Consider the following 16,936-nt stretch of genomic DNA (forward strand, 5'->3'; position numbering starts at 1 on the left):
TACATTGTCAGATATATTTTGCAAAATAATTACATCCAGGCCCCTACGTCATTAAAATTATTGCGGTTTTCCGACTGTCACCGCAAAATTATTGCGGCTTTCCATTTACCACCACAAATGACGGCTTACCCAGGTGCGCGTAGAAAATCATGCGCACATAAACAAGCATATTTTAATGACAGCGTTTTTCTACCGCACTATTTTTACGATATTTGTACCCGAGGCATAAACAAAAAAATATGCGGCAAAATGTATATAAAACCAGTATCAAATTCTGCATGTAATCACAATCAAATTTTAGAAATAGTTTCTGACAAAGGACACCGGCTACGTTACCAATTTTGCGCTATCTAAGGTATTCTTTCGCGATACCACTTCCGTGAGCGACCGTATTAACATGGTGCAATCAGCTAGAATTTCCTGTGCGACGACCGCAACTGTCAACTCCGGCGAGACTACTGCAGCGACGGCCTCTTTTAAATACAAGTTTGGCGATGAAGGATACCTGTAAGTGACTTTTCGAGCAATCGTAAGAAATTTCAAGCGTATACTGTATTTAAATTATTCTCATAACTATATAGCCTGGATTATCACGGCACCAAGGTTTGTTATCCCATGTACGAAAGCCTACCGGTTGTGGAGCGCTTCCAAGCGACCACCGAGGACATCTGTATAGCCTCATTCCCGAAATCCGGTAAGCGCTTTCATCATACATCTACTGTAGAAAGCTATTACCATAATATGTGCCTATGATATATCGTCAGAATGGAACATCCGTTGTTACTTACCTAATGTTTGGCAGGGAGCCATTTCATGGGAGCGGTCGTCTGGATGATTCTGCACGACGGCGATCCTGCTTCGCTGTTAGAGGGTGGTACTTTAGGATCTAAAATTCCTCGTCTGGAGTGGGCGATGCCGGGAATGGCGGCCCACATGCTGCCGGCTTATAAACTGAGCCAGCAAGCTGGACGGCGTGTCTTCTTGAGTCATTTAGGATATGATGCGCTACCGGAGAGTATCAAAACCCATGCCAAGGTAACCTTAACACGGTGCTGGCTAATTGCCAGCTAAAGCATCTAAACACATAAACCCAAAAGCATTAGAATATCAGTGTACAGCGAACTGATATATGATACGATACGATGTATGATAATATGTAATACGCGCGAAGATATGATACGGCTACTTGGTAGGAGCTTAGTACATTAAACATTTTTCGGATATTATTTGAAGCATTAAAATTAGACTGTAAAAAGCACACATTACATATTTTTTAGCGTAACTGAGCATAAGGATAAGGGAGCAGTTTAGTACCATTTATTCCAACAGGTAATCTATGTCGCGCGTAATCCAAAGGATGTCATCGTCTCCTCGAACTATTTCTTCCGAGCGTCTCCATTTATGCAGTTCAGTGGTACAGTGCAGGAAACTGCCCAGTCTTTTCAAAACAACACCTGCGCATTTGGTCCGTTCTTCGACCACGTCGCTGGATACCGGCGACACATATCTGATATTTCCAATTTGTTTTTCGTCACTTACGAGGAGATGCTGCAGGTGAGCATACGCTGCGCAGCGCAGCATGTAAAACACCTATACATACCGTACATTCGAAAGGGATTGCCTGCAAAGATATACCTTTATAATACCTCATAATACCTTCAGAAATATTTCTCGAAACAACTAGCCGAATAAAGCAATCGCAAAGTACGGCTGCGTTTTTGTATAAGGCAGGGTAGCTTTTATGCTATTTTGATACGTATCTACATAAACGTTTTATGGAAGTAAGCACCATTTGAAAATGGCGAATTTTGAAAAATTAACGCTTGCCTTTGTGTGGTCTTTCTTATCTTGAACTTGATGCAGGACTTGGAAACCACAGTAAAGAGAATTGCAGCTTTCCTTGGAAAAGAACTGGATGAGGTGCAGATATCCAACGTTATGCGATACTGTTCGCGTGAACAAATGAGAGACAACCATACAACCAATCTGGCTCATTTGCACAAATCGGGCGTGATGGATTTTAACGTGTCACCATTCATGCGAAAAGGTAGCGAGAATACGCGACTGCATGGTGAGGTGGCAGTAGAATTCAAAGCATTTCGACATTTCCAGGAATCATTGGTGACTGGAAGAACCACTTCAGCACGGAACTCGATCGCGAGGTGAATAAATGGATTGAGCAGGAAGAGCAGCGTGTCCAGCAAGATCTAAAGGGATTGCACTTCCAGTACGACCACGAGCTCGCAGCATGAAATGTTGCATACTGTGCACTTTATAGTCTCAGATTTGTCCCCACTTTATATTACTCCGAGATCAAACATGCACGGATGTTATTGCAATGATCGTGTATGGATTAAAGCCATTGTAACATGTAATTATGCATTAAATGTACAACCCGGATTTTTGGACCGTTTTTGAGAAAATTGACAACTGTTAATGTCCAGGTAGAACAAGAATCTCTTTATACAAAAATTCTCCCAAACTTTACGAGTAGGTTCACACCGTAATTCATGGAAGAAATCTTAGAGGTATTTGACATTCGTCTTATTAAACAGCCAGTTTTCCAGATTTCTGAAGTAGCTCCATTGTTTTTTCGCCCGTGTGCCCGGAATCGCTTTCCTGGTTCAGGGTGAACTTATCTCCCTCCGCTGGCTGGAGTCGTGGAAGACCTTTCTCGACCAACCAACCTTGAAAAACGGTCTTAAGGTTAAGAGAAACGCTTCGTGAGTTATATGCTTCCACTGTACAGCATTTTATCTGCACAATTAAGCAGACACTAATCCAATAGTACGAGTCCGATGGGATTAAAGCCAATCCGATTATACAGATTTATTATCTTGCAAACCAATTAACTGCAACTAAATGCCGCTTGTTTACGTGCCTCGGCACCGCATTAAACGCCGTACGCGGAACTGGATGGTCATATTATCAGAACCATTTGGCAGAATAGTTATAATCCAGGACACTTGACAGAAAAATTAATGAACTTAGCCAGGTGCGCGTCCGGAAACATTCGCTCATAAATTAGAAAAGTGCACCCGTATCTGGCGGAAACTGCACGACTAAAGCGTAGCAGGAATACAAAAACACCATAAATTTAAGAAGTAATTGCTGCTGCCAGTAAATCATAAGTATTTTTTATCTGCATAGCAAGAATTTTTCAATGACAGCGCATTCCATCAAACCTTTTTATGAAATTTCCACTCGAGGCAATAGCAAAAACATTAGGCGAATTACGGTGCATCAAGATATAAAAACAGCATCACGGTTTGCAAAAAAACGCATTCACATTCTCCAACATTTGTGACAAAGGACATCGGCAACATTAGCGGTTCTGTGCTACCCCGCACTCGGTATTCTTCTCCGATACCTATTCCACAAGCGACCGTTTTAACATGGTGCAATCAGCTAGAATTTCCTGTGCGACAACCGCTACTGTCAACTCCGCCGAGGCTGCTGCGGCCACACCAACTTTTAAGTACAAATTTGGGGATGAAGGATACCTGTAAGTGACCCTTTGAGAAATCATAAGAAATTACAAGCGTATAACTGAATTACTCTCATAATTGTACAGCCTGGATTATCACGGTACCAAGGTGTGTTATCCCATGTACGAAAGCCTACCGGTTGTGGAGCGCTTTCAAGCAACCGCCGACGACATCTGCATAGCCTCCTTCCCAAAATCCGGTAAGCGCTTTCGACATACATCTAGAAAGCTGTCACCATATGTGCATTTAATATATCGTCAGAATGGAACATGCGGTGTTACTTACCTAATGTTCATGCGGTTTCTGCTTGGCAGGGAGCCATTTCATGGGAGCGGTCGTCTGGATGATTGTCCACGACGGCGATCCTGCTTCCCTGTTGGAGGGTGGCACTTTAGCATCTAAAATCCCTCGTCTGGAGTGGTCATTGCCGGGAATGCCAGCCAACATGCTGCCGGCTTACAAACTGAGCCAACAAGCGGGACAGCGTGTCTTCTTGACTCATTTAGGATATGATGCGCTGCCGGAGAGTATCAAAACGCATGCCAAGGTAACGGTTCTGAGTTCTGATTAATTTATTATCTAGACATTTGAAAAGACGATCCGAAAAAATTACAATACAGTCGTACGGCGACTTGGTAAAAGCTGTGTATATTTGCTTCAGTTGCAATAAATATTTTTCTGATAATAGCTGAGCAGTTAATTAAGGCTGGAAAAGCACGCGCTGAATATTCTGTGGTATACTGTGTAGAAATAAAGAGTCGGCTTGTGGCACACAGATTATTTTTTCGACAGATAATCTACATCGCGCGCAATGCAAAGGATGTCATCGTTTCCACGAATTATTTCTTCCGGGCGCTAAAGTTTAAACAGTTTACGGGTACAATGCAAGAGACCGCCCAGTCTTTTATGAACGACACTTGCGCCTTTGGCCCGTTTTTCGACCACGTCGCCGGATACCAACGACAAGCGTCCGATATGGCCAGCTTGTTTTTTGTCACTTACGAAGAGATGTTGCAGGTGATACCGCTGAATTAAACGATTTAATTACGGCATTATGCACAAAACTATACGCATACCGAACATTCAATGTGAAATGTTTAGATTAATACACGATAGCCTTAATTATGCGAGTTTGATACATATTGTATATTCTTGTGCTTCTTTTATCTGGTCTTTCTGATGTTGAGTTTTTTCCAGGATGTGGAAAAGACCATTAAGGGAATTGCACGTTTCCTGGGGAAAGAACTGGATGAAGTGCAGATAGCTAACATTAAGCGATGCTGTTCGCGTGAAGAAATGAAAAACAACAAAACAACCAATTGTGAGGACCTGCACAATGCGGGTCTGATGGATTTTAAAGTGTCACCATTTATGCGAAAGGGTAAAGAAGACCTGCGAGTGCATGATGAAGTGGTGTAAGAAACTCGTAAGTAATTCCTCGTTTTAGGAATCGTTGGTGACTGGAAAAACCACTTTAGCCCGGAACTGAATCACCAGGTGGACGAATGGATTAAGCAGGAAGGGCGTCGTGTCAAGCAAGATCTAAAGGAATTTCACTTCCAGTACCAGGATGAATCTATTGAGCAGGAAGAGCGTCGTGTTAAGCATAAGCAAGATCAAAGGAAAATCAGTTTCAGCACGACCACGTGCTCGCAGGATAAAACAGCGTGTATTAAAAATTTTTTTTTGCCCTTCAGAACCTCTTGCTTGTCCACACTCTTTGTTTCTTCGTCATACACAGGCTTACCTGCAAAGATCCAGTACATTAACCATTGTTTAAATAGTACATTTGCAATAAACGTACAAGCCGGATTTCAAATGGGTTGCGTACACGAGCAGCGAAAAATACAAGTTTGTGGGTTACACACCAGTTACACCACATAATTTTGGCGTTTCTGGTACTTCGTATTCGGCACAGGCTCGTGCACGCCAAATGTTGATCTAGACACATTCGTTTAATTATTCCTTTTAATGTACAGGTAGTTATTCTTGAGCGTGCCGAATATCATCATTAACTTTACAAACATCATTAGTTTCCGTCTTTCCGATGAATATTTAATGCTTTCTTCTATAAAATTTGTGTGTTTCTTCTCGTCTTTGTAACTACATTATACCTCATACTTCCTCCGTCCTCGAGCACTTCCTTGATGTGTTATTCTGGAAACATCAAAACTGACATTTTCATAGTGCAGCGGAGTATCCTGTTTTCATATGCGTTTGTCGAGTGCTTTTTGATTACGGCACAGCCACATTTTCGGTGACTTGACAGCATATTTATAAACGTAAAAGTCAGTATCGGACAAAACGGAGAATCAATAAAACATTTTTGCAAAAAAATGGCTTTTGCCGTGTAAGTGTTGTACTATGATGTTTCTCGTAATTATCGAATTTACACCTCCCTCCATAATAAGACCCCCCTCCGTAAAAAGCGCCCTTCTCATACCTAGTTGAAAATACAACTCACTCAGCGCCCAGTGAGTGTTTACAAAATTTAATGTCGAGCGCTACAAAGTGGTGGGTACTGTACAAGTATGCGATTAAAACAAGTGCCGAAAAATGCTTTAGAATTACGTACTAGGAAAGAACACTCGCTTCTGACGGGCACTGCTTGAGCTTCTGACACTGCTTCTGACGAGCACTCATAAATTTATTACCTAGGTGCTGTAATAGCAGGTGCCTGTAAATTATAATAATGACCTATGTTTCATCAATACAGCAGCAAAAATTTGTAGAATCTGTGTTAGGATTATGAAGTGTGAGCATAGCGTAAGTGCAATCCTGTAACCGGTGAAACCATCCGGACAGATTAACATTCCGTTGTTGTAGGGAAATGACACAAATTTAGAATGGGACAGTTTGCCGGCCATCCTGAAAAATATTCTGTAAAACCCGATTAGATGAAAGTTGTTTTTGTTAAAATTAAAGTGGACGTACGTCCAAATTACGTCCAAATACGGTATTTTGCTTGTCACATCGAGCAGCTGTGACGTTTTCCGTGGCAATACTTCCAGGCTTGCATTGCAGTCTCATGGAGCGGGTGAATTGAAAAGCCCTTTAGCAATAAATACCCACGGTTACCATACATCGTGAGTATGCACGAGTGCACGACCACTAGTACTGTGCCTTTTATCCTTTTAAGTGAGGTGGCGGTGACGGACGGACGTAAACCATCGGTTACATGCAGTGTAACAGGGATGCAAAATGTCAACGTCAGACTCTCAAAGAACCATACTTTATCGCTGAAAATTCAGTACAACTTGAAATCGACGCTACAACCTTACATAAGCATAGCGTAGCATAGCATAGCATAGTTACGACCTTACATAAGTGGATTGGGTGGCGGTGACCGACGGACATTATAATTTACAGGTGCCTTGGGTATACCGCCAGCGCGCGTATGTGCATTTTAAAGTAGGAAAGCATTTGAGTGGCGGTGACCGCATATGTGCATTGAGTGGCGGTGAGTGTGACCGACCGGCACCACATTTTTCGTAAACGCTGAACACAGAGGACCTTCACTACGCTTCGGTCGATAATGTAAGCGGTCAACTTGTCAGCACATTATCACAGTCCAATGGAATCCATTGAAACAGCGGCTAACATCTTCTAGAAATCTCCTTATTATTGCTTGATGGCACCGATAACGTGAGTCAAGATATCAAGATTCTACGGGCAGCGATTCGCCGTCTTCTGATAGAAAGTTAGAAACCTGGTATCTCAGCTTATTACGGTTAACGCATTTGCGGCTTAGAACCAGCGAAATGAATCGAAAATCAGCAACAAAGCGCAGATATAGCTAAAAAAACATCCAGAAAATTCGATAGAACACTGCGCAAGAGTACTGTAGGGCATGGCGATGTCGCTGGCTAGGCGCACATTATCTTCGACGGCGGATTTTCGGACCACCGCGATTGCCCGTGGTCCGAAAACCAACTGACATGAACGGAGTTTGTAGCCAGCGTAACTCACAACCTAGCCGTGATAAAGCATGAAAATGCCCAGACAGGAAAAGACCTAGAAACCAACCAATGGCAGAGGTGCTGAATCATCAGATATGCGAAAGCCTGCCCTGACAGCGAACAGTTTACAGTTACCGATTTTAGACAACGGCACCAAAAGAATTTTTAAAACAATTCAAATATACAGTGCTGATACGATCGATGGGCTGAACCACTTTTGCCAGCTGGTTTGCTCTAGTTTTTATCGAACTATAATACAAAACAAGCTTTCAGCATGGAAACCTTAAATGCAAAAGATGTCGGACAAACAGGGGTCATATGGACATTTGATACTAAGTAAGTTTTTCTGTTGTGTCGGATGATCTATGGAAATTTTTGAGAAAAACTGTTCCAACTTAACCCGGCAGGGCTGTAGATACCGCTTGTTAAAGTGCAACGGCACCGCATTAAACGCCGAACGCAGAAATGTTCCAGAAGTGAACAGACTATTAATTGGATGGATTATGGTCTGGTACAGCATTAATTTATCTGCACAATTAAGCAGGCACTGATCCAATATGTAGTCCGAGTCCTACTGCCGATCCGAGTATACACATTTATTATCTTGGAAGCCAGTTAAATGCAATTAAATGCCGGTTGTTGACGTGTCCCAGCACCGCATCCAACGCCGTACGCAGAAACGTATGATCACATTATTAGAACCATTTGGCAAAATATTTTTTATCCAGACCACTATGTCAATAAATTAATGCGGTTTTCCAGCTACCACCACAAATGCCAGCTTGGCCAGGTGCGCGACTGGAAAGTATTCGCACTAAACTAGAAAAGCGCATTCGCTTCTGGCGAGCATTGTATGGCCGAAACTTAGCAGGAATACGAGCACATCACAAATTTATTAAGTAATTGCTGGTGCTAGTAAATTATAAATATTTTTTATCTTTTTGGCAAGGGTATTTCAGTGACAGCGCTTTTCCATCAACCATTTTTCCGATATTTCCACTCGAGGCAGTAGAAACAATACGCGACTTACCGTGCATCGGTACTGTATATAAACAGCATCGGAGTTGCAAAAAGCTGCACTTACATTCTCCGACAATTTGTGGCAAAGGACACCGGCAACGTCAGCGGTTTTGTGCTACCTCGCACTAAGGAATTCTTGTCCGATACCTTTTTTCGTGACCTTTAAACATGGTGCAATCAGCTAGAATTCCCTGTGCGACAACCGCAACTGTCAACTCCGGCGAGGCTGCTGCGGCGACATCCTCTTTAAGTATAAGTTTGGCGATGAAGGATACCTGTAAGTGACCTCTTGTCAAATCATAAAACATTTCAGGCGTGTAATTAAATTATTCTCGTAATTACGTAGCCTGGACTACCATGGTACCAAGGTGTGTTATCCCATGTACGAAAGTCTACCGGTTGTGGAGCGCTTCCAAGCGACCGCCGAGGACGTTTGCATTGCGTCCTTCCCGAAATCCGGTAAGCGCATTCGACACCCGTACCTCCTAGGAACCTATTAACATTTATATATGAACGGGAGTTCCCATTCTGGGAAGAATGGGAATTACTTACCAAATGCTCATGTGATTTCTGCTTGATGGCAGGGAGCCATTTTATGGGAGCGGTCGTCTGGATGGTTCTGCACGACGGTGATCCTGCTTCGCTGTTGGAGGGTGGTACTTTAGCATCAAAGATCCCTCGCCTGGAGTGGTCGTTGCCGGGAATGGCAACCAACATGCTGCCGGCTTACAAACTGAGCCAACAAGCGGGACAGCGTGTCTTCTTGACTCATTTAGGATATGATGCGCTACCGGAGAGTGTCCAGACGCATGCCAAGGTAACTTTAACACGGTTCCGACTAATTTGCCCGCTAGGACATTTGAACCGGTTGAGCCAGAAATGTTACAACATCTGAATACGACGATTCCTAGACACACTGCGCATTTTCTTCCGTTCCTTTTATCATTTTTTTTACATTAATCGAAGCAATAAAATGAGGCTGGAAAAAGCACATATTGAATATTTTGTAGTGTAGAGATAAAGAGCCAGCATAAAGAGCCCACTGAGTTTTGTTCAAAAAAGTTGACGCTTCCGAAGGTAGTAATTCTTTCTAACAGATAATCTACATCGCGCGCAATGCAAAGGATGTCATCGTCTCCACGAATTATTTCTTCCGGGCGCTAAAATTTAAGCAGTTCACGGGCACAATGCAGGAGACCGCCCAGTCTTTTATGAACGACACCTGCGCCTTTGGTCCGTTCTTTGACCACGTCGCCGGATACCAACGACAGGCGTCCGATATGGCCAGCTTGTTTTTTGTCACTTATGAAGAGATGTTGCAGGTAATTACTGTGCGCTAATCGATTTAGTCACGGCCATATCGTATGTACAATTTGGTTTGCATACCGGACTTTTCGATATGAAATGTCCACATTAATGGACGAATTTATGCGAATTTATGCGAATTTGATACGTATTGTATACTCTTGTCCTGCTTTTATCTGGTCTTTCTGATGTTGAGTTTTTTTAAGGATGTTGAAAAGACCATTAAGGGAATTGCACGTTTCCTTGGGAAAGAACTGGATGAGACGCAGATAGCTAACATTAAGCGTTGCTGTTCGCGTGAGGAAATGAAAAACAACAAAACAACCAATTGTGAGGACCTGCACAATGCGGGTCTGATGGATTTTAAAGTGTCACCATTTATGCGAAAAGGTAACGAAAACCTGCGAGTAAAATATGAAGTGGTATGAGAAATGTAAAACATTAACACTTTTAGGAATCGTTGGTGACTGGAAAAACCACTTCAGCCCGGAACTCAATCGCCAAGTGCATGAATGGATTGAGCAGGAAGGGCGTCGTGTCCAGCAAGATCTGAAGGAATTTCACTTCCAGTACCAGGATGAATCTATTGAGCAGGAAGAGCGTCGCGTTAAGCATAAGCAAGATCAAAGAAAAATTCAATTCCAGCACGACCACGTGCTCGCTGGATAAAACAGCGCGTATTTTGAAAACTTTGCTTTGCCCTTTAGAACATCTTGCATGTCCACACTCTATATTATATGTACTTCGACGCTTGACTAAAAACGAGAATACATACTTTGAACATTTCTAATAAATATTTTCTTCATGCGCATTCGTTCGGAATAAAAGTTTAAAATTTTGCAAAGCCGGTACAAAGTCGTACAAAATTTGAGGGGGCCGGTACAAAGCGGTACTCGTAACTGTGCTCTAGCAAGTGTTTGAAGATTGCTCCCAACTTCCCTAAAAAATCACACAGCCCGATAAACTAACGTACAAACAGCCCGTACTTCTAACGCACCGTATGGTTTAGGGACCTTGAAATGTCGTACAAAAATGCCGACAAGAAAGCCGTGAGGCTGATTTGTGAGTAATGTTTTGTGCTCGGTGTTGAACGAATATCAATAAAATTTATAATTTTCTTTTCAGTTTATTTCATGCGCTTAGTAATTTATAAGTTTTGTATCCATGCAAAAGTTTTCTAAGTTTCCAGGTCACCTTGAAAGTGGGCTGGATCGTTTGCGGCATCAAGACGATTCTGATCGAATGTTTTCGAAAACAAAAATCATGTGAGCCAGTTCTGGACCACGGTCGATCTAATGGTGTTGTCAGCTTTTTTCAAAATTTCCTGGTAAGCGAGATCTGAAAGTATGGTTGATCGGGCGTAGTATACAGATCTTCTCTTAATAACGAGCAATTATTAGTAACAAACTAAGAAGATAATGGAACCAAGAGAGCACTGCTGCTGTAAAATTCATCCTAATAGATTCCCAATACAGAAAATAAAGATATCACACTTCGTTAACACAGGAACGACACAGTTTCGCAGCTGGTTTCAGACGGAGGTGATCAGCTGCTGGGCTTCTTCCAAACTGTTCCGCATCCCCCTTCGTAATTGTTTAGAACGGTCCAGGTGAGCGGTCAGCGCTCGGAGGTCTTTGGCTTCGTTCTCTAGCGCTTTATCAATTTTCCACTGCATGCGTTGGAACCTTTCGCTTAGTTTGTGCTCTTTCCGCGAAGGTCGAATTTCTTTATAAACAGTTATGTGGGTGTCGTCAAAGGACCGACAGCAACATGTATCTTTGACAACATTCCACACATTTGCTCTTCCTTTGAGGTCATAAAGCTGCAAAGCATCATGTTTGAGCACATTTTGTCGATATTCAAATCAGCATTATAACCGCCGAGATACTAAACTTTGTCTCTCAAAGCTGACGAGTTGTTTCGGCTGGTCTTACTTGATAGCGCCTGACGCCAATATAGGCGCATAGAATACAACATCCACACAAAAATATTCCCAAGAAAATCGCAGCCGAGACGGAGAACAGTTCCAGCGTTTCATATGAGCGAATGGTGTCGTCCAGAGAATTATTTTGCGCGCTGGCTGACGTCAGTAGGTTTGGATGCCGGGATATGTGCTCGCATTTTGCGCCGTAGTACGGCGATAAGCACTGGCATTTCGGTCCGGTTTGCGTGGCGATACACAGTCCGTGGGGGCCACAGTAGTTTGTCGTACACTCGAGAATGACCTTTTCGCAATCGACTCCCTGTGAGAGCGAAGATTAATGTAACAGGGTAGCTCAATCTCCCTGCACACTAAACTGTGCCATGCTGAGAATCAATTCGATACCGTCTGTTGCACAGTAATGCTGGATATTGCAAACGGTTCTTACTTGAAAACCCAAGTTGCACTGACATTTGTAGTCCCGATGTTCTCCAGGAACAGTAAAACAACTGCCGCCATTCTGGCACGGATTATCTGCACAGTTCAGTTTGCGTACACACTCAAACTGCAGCATGGTCTGTCCCGGTGGGCAACGACAATAATAGGTCCCCGGGGCACTGATGCAGCGTGCTCCCGGTGGACAGGGCTTGGAAAACTGACTTTCGCAGGTGTTCTCCACTGTTTCGCAGTGCCGGCCCCGAAAGCCAAGAGGGCATCGGCATGTGTAATCTTCCGTTTCCGGGCCGTAAAATACACACGTTCCGCCATTTGAACAGTGGACGCAGGCGGCCATTGATTCGTGTAGGTTTACAGCAGAAGAGCAGATGGAACGAAATACGTTTATTTTGATGAGTTGAACAATTTTGCCATAATTTGTTAAATCCTTTTCTTTTTATTTGTTTTCCGTGTTGTCATAGCAATCATTATTGCATAAAAGCACAGAGATTAACACAAGCGGTGCCTATAAATCTGGTATCGATAACATTCTGTCCATTATATCTGCACATTAATTACTAATATGAAGAAACAGGCGCAATGAATTTACGAAATTCGATTTAACTCACTAAATAAACAATCAATGAACTCATTTTATGAAGCTTATTAACACGGTTTAAACGCTAACGTATATAAATTCACTATGCACTCGAAGAACAAAAACTCAATTCATGCGTGATAGTTCCATCCGCGTAAGAGACAGTCAGGCTCTGTTACCACGACAGCTCGCTGGTTAGCGTTAGTCGTCGAAATCGCAGCTCGCTCAACAGAGCGTGCACCGTAAACCGCGTCAATTTCTTTACGTTCAGGCGGGATAGGAAATCGAAGTTGGTCTCTGTCGGCGCCGGAAACAAAACGTGGCTGTACTGATTGCCATCGCGAGGATCCGGCACTTGAACTTTCATCAAAGCCTAAAAGGTTGTATTGGCACTTGGAAATACCGTACATATAGCGCACGCGTTTTCCATACAGTATACATTTGACTAAAATATTAGTAAGTTTTGAATTTCAATAGTAAGTTAAGCTTTTCGCGAACTGCAAACAGATTTCAGCCCTTTTCTACAGCGAACGTCGAGACCAAGTGAGCTGCCGTACAAAGGCACACATCTCAGGCAGTGATTGTTATATCTCTATTGAATAAATGTACAGAAGCAAACCTGCATTATGCTTCTGTATCGCGAGACGTTTTCCCGCTGAACAGTCTCCTGAATCCACGTCGCAACAGCCTTCAGATCATCGTCCGTTGGAGGAGGAAAACTGTCATCAATCAAATCCCAAAAATCGTTCAGACTCAGAGGCCGATCAGTTCCAATGTTCCCTCGGACAATCACCACTTGAAACTGTCGGCTCTTGCCCACACTCAACAAATTAACCGTCAGACTGCGGATCACCAGTGCTTTACACACCGAGGCAAATGCCGTCAACTCCGCGTGCAGGTCGATAATAAACTCAGCGATGACACTTTCTTGAAATCGCCCGCTACAGACATTCCACTGCTGGTTATGGATAATGACCTTTTGAGCTGGCTGGTAGCCCTTTTCCTGTATAATGCGCTGGAAGACGCCGGCATTCATGGTCGGTAGTTTGTGCTTGAAATGCACAGCATGTGGACAGTTCGTGATGGTGATGAGTTTACTCCAGCGGTGACAGATGCTGGCGGCGTTCAGGTATTCCTCTTCAGCTGCTTCTTCAACGGAGAGATATCCGTATTCTAGACTGGTTCGGTTGCTTAAGAGCGGAGACGTCAATATATCATTCCACTTGTGGCACACATTGCGGTTTCGACACTGTTGCGCAGTATTCAAATACTCGAAAATCTCCCTTGACAAGGCTATGGGCAGCATACAGAAACCGCTCTCCCGCGGCATCGTGTCCTCCGTTTTCAGCCGTTTCCCTCGGCCGAGATGGTCTTCGATGATCTTCCGCTTCAGCTTTCGTTTGCGGCATTTTTCTGAGCAACATGTTTGGTTCCCTTTCAGCTACGAATGATAACACCTGATTGTTACTCCATCAACTTTTGGAACACCGAACAAGTTAGATTCAGTAGAACTGCAGAAGTAATTATCGGACTTTTACCGTTGCGGTGTAGAAATCGCCATCCTTGGCCAGTGTTGCCAAACGGCGATCGAATGGTGCATGGATGTATTTTCCCCGAACAACGGTAGTGATAATCCCGTTCGGCATTGTTATTCGTGCTAACCCGAAAGAGCACATAGCAAAGTCGCCCATCAGCAAAGTGGCGGGATATCGTTTCCACGGTTCTTCTCTTTCAAGACTAATTTCCACTTCTGCTGCGAACTCCTCCTTTTGATCTGCATATACGAGCATTATACGATTATTATAGATTACACGAGTATTATTAAACAGTAAGTACAAAGATGCTGTTGTGAGAGTAATAGAAGCCACCAGTACGGTCGCTCGGTCGGGCATCTGTAGTAAAGGAATGGGGCAATGGTGGTTCGGTTGGGCAGTCGTGAATTATAATTCCCGTAATCCGATTTCCTTCCGGTTTTCGTCTTTACCTGATTAAGTATGTTGGTCGTACCTTGGTACAGAGTGCTTGGAATTTTTTGGTTTTTCCATTTTTATTCTGTGCACCAGTGCATGTGTCCCTCACACACTGCGACGGCGCACCCGCCCGTTTTTGGTGTGGCTTAAAAGTCTCGTAACTGTTTTTTTTAATGACGCACTTGCACGAAAACTCAGGCACTCTGTTAAGGCCGCGTTTTGCTTATTCACGTAATGAAAAATACCAGGACGAACTCGGTTTGTGCGGAATATAATTCATGAATGCCCAACCGAACAACCAGCACCCATTCACTTACTACCCTTTCCAACCGAGCCACCGTACAGGTAGCTGATGGCTGGTACGTTACGTATCTACGTAATACGTACACTGCACACTCTCATTCATTTTAATGAGCACATTATCTTATTGAAACATCGTATGTACACTGTACCAGTGTACAGTACATACAAATAAATCTGTTGTAATAAGAAAATGTGCTTACAGAAACCCTCGAATAGAAACCCTACAGAAACCCTACAGAATGAGCTTACAGAAACCCTCGAAAAAACCAAACCGACGAAGTTCAGAAAAGTATTGGTATATATCATCGACACCTGATTCTGCGCGTAATATCAGTACATGTAATGTTATTCACAAATTTTCTTTTCGTGGAATTTGCATTTTATAAATTTCGATGCAAATGTTTCAACGTTAACTAACTGCACGTAACCGCCACTACTTTCAGGTTGCAATACTTCGTAAGTCGCACCTATTGAACGCGCGTGAAGTTGGCCGGTTTGGCCTTTGGCCTGCAATAAGTTCCAATTCTGCCGAAGGTAGATGCGGTCGAACGGAATCCGGTGTATGAATGGACCGTGGCATTTACTCCCACAGTCAAAATCAATGTATATCCCTTCACCCATGCAACAGCAGCGACACGTTTGAAAGACGCTCCCGCTCAACAGTTCGCCATCAACATCCACAACATCCACCGTGGTGACGCTGCTACCACCGCGTCGCAGGATACAACATGTACGATGGGGCGGCGGAGGTGCACGGTCCGGACCACCGCGCGATTTGCTGTTGGCGAGCTGCCCGGTGGGTCCGGTCCGCCGTTTGGGACCTTCAGCCAGTGGTTTTGGCATTGCCAACCAGTGCAGGTAACTTTAAGCTGAGACAGTCTACTGGGTCGAAAAAATCATGCCACAAGTCACAAGATAATTGGGATGCACTGACTGATGCAATACCAAGAAAACAATCATGGTTTTGCAGATCGCCTCTTCACATCACCGCATCTCTAGAGTACAACGGCGATCAGATAAAAAACCGAGTACACTGGCTACTCTCCGAGGCAGAGTGTTGGTTTGTGACGAGGCCAGAGGGCGCCAATGGCGAAGGTGAAACTGCACACGGTGAGCGGTGTGCCATGCGACACTCGCATTGTCGTATGTGGAACGTTGATTTCATGATGGGACTGGGAGACGTTTGTAACTGCCGAAAAAATAATCTGGGCTCATTATTCTAGGAGCACGCACGAACTGTCTTATAATTCGGTTATCAGTGATCAGGCGGTACCGTAAAATTTGGAGATTGATAAACATGTCTGGCCCAGATCAGGAACGCCTCAAGTCCACGATAGTTGTGTATTGCCGATTAAGGATCGCTGGTTTTGTACGGTTTTCACCGTGCAAAACCAGCGATCCTCAAGCCGCCCATCCGCCGCCTAACCTGGTTGGCTCAAGCTCAAGCACAAATATCTTGATCTTCGCCAACAGCGGCGATGGCACAGTGGCTGTGCTACGTGGATCCCACTCGGTAGCCAGCGGTTCGATTCCGCTCCATCGCCATTTTTCGGAATTTCCTCAACAGACAGGACTTCATCTGACCGCCCTCCCTCGCTGAGATCACCACGGACAGCCGACTTATGGCTGACTCTGTGATAACAAGCATATGCATAAAGCGAGCGGTTTGGCTAGCAGTTATGCTGATCGGTCGTTTGTTTTGTAACGCCCGCCAACGGTGTTGCAATTACCCGGGTGCGCGATTGAAGGAAGGGATTGTAAGCTGGCTGCGGAGCGAGCCGCAGAGGAACACGCGTAATACGCGTTATGACTTTGTACAAATTCAGCAGTTATACAGGCATACTGCGTCAGCCGTCAAGTACAGTAAATACTGTTTCAATGCCAACTCAGTGTGCTCAACTGCTCATAACAGCATTGGCATTTGGCCATGGCGGTAT

General features: G+C 43.8%; 4 protein-coding genes across 6 annotated transcripts; 2 read left to right on the top strand and 2 right to left on the bottom strand.

Annotated features, from left to right (window-relative positions):
- Positions 1-272: 272 nt before the first annotated feature.
- On the top strand, positions 273-10,616 carry LOC129593974 (sulfotransferase 1B1-like). 3 transcript variants are annotated; one of them, XM_055490512.1, is made up of 6 exons: positions 273-507; positions 582-694; positions 803-1,035; positions 1,330-1,554; positions 1,864-2,047; positions 2,113-2,445. In XM_055490512.1, exons 1-6 carry the CDS (start codon positions 398-400, stop codon positions 2,250-2,252), a joined length of 1,005 nt encoding a protein of 334 aa, XP_055346487.1. In that variant the 5' UTR covers positions 273-397; the 3' UTR covers positions 2,253-2,445. The 3 variants fall into 3 exon arrangements, with proteins under 3 accessions (XP_055346487.1, XP_055346486.1, XP_055346488.1); XM_055490511.1 differs by lacking the exons at positions 582-694; positions 803-1,035; positions 1,330-1,554; positions 1,864-2,047; positions 2,113-2,445 and adding exons at positions 8,814-8,926; positions 9,052-9,284; positions 9,565-9,789; positions 9,979-10,162; positions 10,227-10,616 and having other exon boundaries at positions 316-507; XM_055490513.1 differs by lacking the exons at positions 273-507; positions 582-694; positions 803-1,035; ... (1 more) ...; positions 1,864-2,047; positions 2,113-2,445 and adding exons at positions 8,514-8,744; positions 8,814-8,926; positions 9,052-9,284; ... (1 more) ...; positions 9,979-10,162; positions 10,227-10,616.
- LOC129593973 (sulfotransferase 1B1-like) lies at positions 3,278-5,408 on the top strand. The gene is made up of 6 exons (XM_055490510.1): positions 3,278-3,505; positions 3,575-3,687; positions 3,803-4,035; positions 4,281-4,505; positions 4,686-4,869; positions 4,936-5,408. Exons 1-6 carry the CDS (start codon positions 3,396-3,398, stop codon positions 5,370-5,372), a joined length of 1,302 nt encoding a protein of 433 aa, XP_055346485.1. The 5' UTR covers positions 3,278-3,395; the 3' UTR covers positions 5,373-5,408.
- Positions 10,617-11,102: 486 nt separating the features above from the next.
- Positions 11,103-12,564, bottom strand: LOC129593981 (fibropellin-1-like). Its single transcript, XM_055490520.1, has 3 exons — positions 12,142-12,564; positions 11,707-12,015; positions 11,103-11,594 (listed from the first exon to the last, which is right to left on the bottom strand). Exons 1-3 carry the CDS (start codon positions 12,484-12,486, stop codon positions 11,304-11,306), a joined length of 945 nt encoding a protein of 314 aa, XP_055346495.1. The 5' UTR covers positions 12,487-12,564; the 3' UTR covers positions 11,103-11,303.
- Positions 12,565-12,901: 337 nt separating this feature from the next.
- LOC129594021 (uncharacterized) lies at positions 12,902-15,842 on the bottom strand. The gene is made up of 4 exons (XM_055490565.1): positions 15,467-15,842; positions 14,265-14,500; positions 13,346-14,167; positions 12,902-13,099 (listed from the first exon to the last, which is right to left on the bottom strand). The coding sequence occupies exons 1-4, from the start codon at positions 15,840-15,842 to the stop codon at positions 12,902-12,904; spliced, it is 1,632 nt and encodes a 543-aa protein (XP_055346540.1).
- Between the last annotated feature and the right edge of the window lie 1,094 nt (positions 15,843-16,936).

Source organism: Paramacrobiotus metropolitanus, unplaced genomic scaffold (assembly GCF_019649055.1).
Source record: "Paramacrobiotus metropolitanus isolate TYO unplaced genomic scaffold, Prichtersi_v1.0 Parri_scaffold0000065, whole genome shotgun sequence".
Taxonomy (NCBI): Eukaryota; Metazoa; Tardigrada; class Eutardigrada; order Parachela; family Macrobiotidae; genus Paramacrobiotus; species Paramacrobiotus metropolitanus.